The sequence below is a fragment of the Gorilla gorilla genome, chromosome 9 (genome assembly GCF_029281585.2).
Source record: "Gorilla gorilla gorilla isolate KB3781 chromosome 9, NHGRI_mGorGor1-v2.1_pri, whole genome shotgun sequence".
Taxonomy (NCBI): domain Eukaryota; kingdom Metazoa; phylum Chordata; class Mammalia; order Primates; family Hominidae; genus Gorilla; species Gorilla gorilla.
Genome location: NC_073233.2, coordinates 12,725,781 through 12,731,075, shown reverse-complemented (window position 1 = coordinate 12,731,075; position 5,295 = coordinate 12,725,781). Strand labels below are relative to the sequence as shown.

The window sequence follows — 5,295 nt, the reverse complement described above, 5'->3', positions numbered from 1 at the left end:
TCTGTGCCTTCTTATGCCTGGACCACACCATTAACCCATTACCCTGTGCCTCAGTTATGATCTTGCTCCAAAGATCTCCTTGCCCTGCTTGCTTGGAAAGAAGAAATTGGGACAGTCACACAGGGGTCTGGAGTCCAAGTCTCTTATCTTTATTTTAAGACTGGTGGCATCAGGTCGCAGCAGCAGTACAGGGTTCCTGGCTGGGCAGCACAGGCCTGGGGCGACAGCTCCTGTCTTGTCTGCCCAGGGCAGTGTCAACTTAGGCCTCTACTCCATGGCTGTGAAAGGACAGCAGCCTCAAGGCAGTCTAGCTCCTGGGCACAGGCAGCCAAACCCCCTCCCATATCCAGCTAAACCAGCTCCAGAAAGGAGAAGGTCCTGTTTCCCTGGCATCCTTGGGGCCCAGGGACTGGTTCTTTCACCGGATGATCTTGCCTGGTTGAACCACAGCAGCATTTGGGCTTTTTCATCCTTTCCTACATCAAGAACTTTCCCAAATGTGGGCCCTGGGGCCCTAGCAAAACAGTGGCCTTGGCCACAGGCTCTGGGCCTCTGGGAGGCTCCCATCTGGCATCAGGTGGCGGCACAGAGCAGGGCTGTCAGCACGGGCAGAGAGCTGGGCACAAAGAGTAGCCAGACGGCAGGGCGTGCCACAGGGCTCCGAGGGTGGGTGGCCCTTATGGTAGAGAAACCAGAAGGTCTGGAAAAGTTGCATGTCGCCCCGCATGCGATATACCAGGTTGTGCCAGGCGGTAGGCAGTGTGTTGGGCAGCCCATAGGTTTCTCGAGCCCTGTAGAGAAGCTGCCAGTGCGGTATGGCTCCCGGTATGTTTGCCTGGGTCAGATTCAGGATGTAGGTCTCATGGTCCAGGACCACGTGAGAGCTCCCGGAGTAGTTTCCATCTATTTGGTACACACGGTAACCTGCAAGGAAGCGGGGCTGACTGGAGGGGAAAGGAGCAAGGGTAACTCCAGGGAGGGGCCACACATCCTGCCCATGCTTTGCAGGCTCTGGCTCCCACGTCCTTCCTCTATCCCACCAACTCCAGGATAAGGGAGGCTCCCTTCTGCCTCACTCACCAGGATTAAGGCCGATGTAGGTAGTTGCACTGGGTGCCAGGAAGGCTACAGCCAGCGGCCGACTCAGAGTCTCTTCATCATAGAAGACCTCAAATTCATCCACATGAGTGTGGCCAAAGAACTGAGCAGCCAGGGTGTTCTCATACCTGGCCAGAAGGTACTACATTCAGAAGATTCTAGGGAGGGGTAGGAAGAGATCTGGGGAGATAGGATGCCCTCTTTCTCCAACCTGTTCTAGTGAGGAGCCTCCCCACTCCACGGGACAACAGGGATGGTGAGATGCTCAAGGGAATCTTCAGCCTTCAGACACTCACCCTGTCCCTACTCCCACCCTCATCTCCCTCCTACCTGGCTACAATTCGGTAATAATTCCAGCTCCAGCTCTTCAGACAGTGCCCTGGGGGAATGTGGCCAATTATATGCACCTAGTAGGGAGAGTTAAGGATGGTAATCAGGGCATCCAGGGGTCCAGGCAGCCCTGGCTAGAGAGAGGGGGACTGAATGAAGGCTTTCAACAGTGACCATGAGCTGAATCCCCAGGGAACACTTGTTGGGAACGCCAGGAAAATCAAACTTCTGTGCCCAGAGGTGCTCCAGCTCAACAGGAGCCTGCTTGTCCCCCAGCACCACCGTGTTCCCACTACTGGCCCTCACTTTGTCTCCTCGATCCTCAGCAGCCTGAAGCTCCCCCACCAGCCACTGGAGCTGTCCTGCGGGATCCGTGGAGTTGATCAAGAGCCAGAAGTTCTCACGGGAACAAAAATTCATATTGAGAGAGATGAGGCGGAGACCGGGGTATGGGGAAAGAGCATAGAACCCCCCGATTCTGAAACAAAGTAAACATGAGAGGTCAACACTTGTTCCAATCCTGGTCCTCCTGTGCTGGGCATTTGGGTGGAGGGTGAAAGCATACATGACATCTTCCCCACCTGCAAGGAGCTCACAGTCTAGCCAGAGACCAAACAGTTCTAATTATTGGGTCTGTGTAACACAAAAGGCTCCGAGGGCAGAGGGCTCCAGGAGTATGGGGGAGGGATAAGAGTTAGCTAGAATGGGAAGCAAGGACCACACAGAGGGAAGATGACATGGGATGGATAAGGGGGGAAAAACTGGAGCACTTAAAAAAAAGGGGGAAATCATTTCCAGAGGGCCAACATGAGCAAAGACACAGCTGGGGCATAGAGAGGTTATGCTGCCAGACCTTTGAAGGAGGGTGGTGAAGATAAGAGTAGAAAGGGAGGGCTGGAAAGCTGGGTGCAGTGGTTCATGCCTGTAATCCCAGCACTTTGGGAGGCCGAGGTGGGCGGATCATGAGGTCAGGAGATCAAGACCATCTTGGCCAACATGGTGAAACCCCATCTCTACTAAAAATACAAAAATTAGTTGGGTGTGGTGGCGTGCACCTGTAGTCCCAAGTACTTGGGAGGCTGAGGCAGAATTGCTTGAACCCAGGAGGTGGAGGCTGTAGTGAGCTGAGATGGTGCCACTGCACTCCAGCCTGCGCAACAGAGCAAGATTCCATCTCAAAAAAAAAAAAAAAAAAAAAAAAGGAGGGCCAGGAGCAGTAGCTGATGCCTGTGGTCCTAGCATTTTGGGAGGCCGAGGCAGGAGGATTGCTTGAGGTTAGGTGTTTGAGACCAGCCTGGGCAACATAGCAAGATCTTGTCTCTACAAAAACTAAACTAAAATAAAAAAAAAAAATAGCCTGGTGCGGCAAAAGAGTAGAAAGGGAAGGTGGAGTCAGAGTAGGGGAGCCAAATGAAGAGCACTAAGGACTCATGCTAGAGCAATCAGAGACAATGCCCCAGGTTCCCTTCTGCCTTCACTTTCATTCACCTTTCTTTTCCCTTCCTGGGTTTCCATGGACGATAAGTACCTGAGGGTGCGCAGGGCTTCAGCAGGCAGCCAGGGCTCCCAAGCCTTGGCCATCGCTTCATAGAGCCAGCGGGAGGAGTGGTTGCCCTCAATGAAGGGGGGAGGGAAGCTATTGACAGGTGTGCTCTCATGGTTACCCACAGCAGGGTACACTGGCACTGGCCCCAGGAACTTCCTCACAAGTGCTGTGACAGTGGTCAGGGCCCGCAGTTGGTCCTGACGAGTCTGGTGCCAGACATCATGTGCTGGGATGTCTCCTGTCCAGTACACCATATCAAAAGGGCCGGCTGGGCCCAGCCCACTCAACAGGCTCTCCAGGGTCCTCAGGGGCAGGTCACACTTGCTGTATTCGCCCCAGTATCCGGCACCTGGCCGGGACGCGGGCGGCAGGCCAGAACCCCGGCGGCAACACAGTGGGTCTGCACAGTCAGGGTCCATGCCCTCCAGGTAGTCATGATCCCAGTGCAGGTCAGTGAGGAAGAGGATGCGGCTGACAGGGGCACCTGGGGCTGGGGGGCTAGGGGGTTTGGGGGGCGGCTTCGGCACAGTAGGCAAAGAGATGTTCCAAGATGAGAAAATGTCCCAGTGCCCACAGGTGGAGCCCAGGAGCAGGCCACAGGCCTCAGATGGGCTCAGCACTGAGCGTCTCCACACCTCCACCATGTCATCCTCAAAGAGGTGGACAATGGATTGGCACACGGCAGGTGGTGCTATCTTCAGCAGATTGCACAGCTTGATGGCCACGGAGCCCACGCGAGCCACATTGGGTTCCTTCTGCAGTGGGAGGAGCGCATGGTGAGAAATCAGAGGCAGAGCGGAGGAACCAGGCCAACCCCTGGCCACCACCCCTTGGGCCTCCATTTCCAAACTGGGGCTGGGCAGGACTCAGTGCACCAAGCTCAGTGCACACCTTTGCCTTCCAGATATTGCCCTGTAACTCAGGCAGCACCAGGCCATCGCTTCTTCTTTAGCTCAGCGGCCTGTGGCATGAGGCCTTTGCTTGGCAAGCTGACTTCCTCAGGCACTGTCTGCATTATTTTCTTACTTCACGAAGGTCACAATGGGGTGACGGTGGCATGTAGCCATGGGTGTCCCCAAAGGGGAGCAAACTCAGTGATGGATTGTAGATGCCACCCTCTCCATCAGGGATGCATTCTGACCCCAGCGCACCAGCATCAGACCCAGCCCCCAGCCCCTGCACTCCTTTCGGCCTCCTCCACTGCAGCCCCTTCAGTGCTCACCTTCAGCCCGAGGTTGATGGCGGTGAATAGACCTTTGCAGACTGGGCAGGTGAGGTTCCCCCACCCAAAGACATCTCGGAGCCGGGGCACTATGCGATGTAACCTGGCAGGATGGCCTTGGGGAGAAAGAGGGTGAGCCTCTGCCGGAGCCCAGAGAACCCGAGAGTCAGACAGAGCCAGCGCCAGCGCCAGTACCAGGCCCATCCAAAGGAGTCCGGGGGCTCCGGCGGTCCCGTCTTGTCCCTGCTCCCGGCCGGACCTGGGGCAGCTTTGGCGGAGTGACGCTCCGTAGCGGGGCATTGTCGGGCTTCCTACACGGGGCTGGTTCGTCTGTCCCGTCCCCACCGGCCTGGACCCTAGCCAGCCCTCAGGGCCCCGTGCGGCGCTGGGGACACCCGATTACCCTTCTCTGTAGTCGGCTGACTGCTCCGCGGCCGGCCGCAAAGCAGCTCCGCCCCTTCCTCTTCCTCTGATCTCTAACAGCTGATCTCTCGGTGGCGGGCAGCTGTCAACGCTGCAGAGGCGGAGCGGGCGGGGCGCTCCCGGGACCGCCCCGATTCCGCCCCCTCTCCCTGCCCCCGCCCTGCCCCAGGGCGCACGGGCTGCGGGGGTGGGGACTCTCCCTGAGGTCACCAGGGGCTCCGCCTTGAGGTCACAGCCGCGGGAGGCCGTGCTCGTGCTTTGGAGCTCCATGTGATGTGGTCGGTGGAAGACGTCTCCTTTGTCAGAATCTGCGCTCAGATTCCCGGAATAGCTGCCAGACCGACCCCAGCGTTTAGCCCGGGAAGGGAAGGTAGGAGAGAGCAGGGCCGGCAGGATCCTCCCACTGGGTGTGTTGCCTCTGACAGGAAGGCGCCTTCCCTCGATTTCCCTTGCTCTGCCACTGGCACCAGCCCTCTTGAGTCACCCTGAGAATCACTCACCTGTGATTCAGATGAGGAAACAAACCTTAGAGATGGTGAAGAGACTAGGAAGCCGTAAAGACCATATAGCCATGGGGGCCAATAACATGGGCTGGAACCCAATTGGGTCTCCCACCTCCGTGTATCCACGACAGTAAAAGCGAGCTTTTATGGAGTTGTTTACGATGTGCCAAGCA

General features: G+C 57.0%; 1 protein-coding gene across 3 annotated transcripts; it reads right to left on the bottom strand.

The window, feature by feature from the left end:
- Positions 1-128: 128 nt before the first annotated feature.
- SMPD1 (sphingomyelin phosphodiesterase 1) lies at positions 129-4,741 on the bottom strand. 3 transcript variants are annotated; one of them, XM_055355270.2, is made up of 6 exons: positions 4,197-4,741; positions 2,957-3,729; positions 1,735-1,906; positions 1,429-1,505; positions 1,081-1,226; positions 129-944 (listed from the first exon to the last, which is right to left on the bottom strand). In XM_055355270.2, the coding sequence occupies exons 1-6, from the start codon at positions 4,494-4,496 to the stop codon at positions 904-906; spliced, it is 1,509 nt and encodes a 502-aa protein (XP_055211245.1). In that variant the 5' UTR covers positions 4,497-4,741; the 3' UTR covers positions 129-903. The 3 variants fall into 3 exon arrangements, with proteins under 3 accessions (XP_055211245.1, XP_004050634.2, XP_018893085.1); XM_004050586.4 differs by having other exon boundaries at positions 129-924; positions 4,197-4,735; XM_019037540.3 differs by lacking the exon at positions 4,197-4,741 and having other exon boundaries at positions 129-924; positions 2,917-3,086.
- Positions 4,742-5,295: the final 554 nt, after the last annotated feature.

Coding starts and splice junctions, on each gene's coding strand:
- SMPD1 (XM_004050586.4), bottom strand. CDS start 4,496: ATGCCCCGCTACGGAGCGTCACTCCGCCAAAGCTGCCCCAGGTCCGGC. Junction 3,730..4,196: donor CCATCAACCTCGGGCTGAAG/GTGAGCACTGAA, acceptor CTCCCACTGCAG/AAGGAACCCAATGTGGCTCG. Junction 1,227..1,428: donor TATTACCGAATTGTAGCCAG/GTAGGAGGGAGA, acceptor CCTTCTGGCCAG/GTATGAGAACACCCTGGCTG.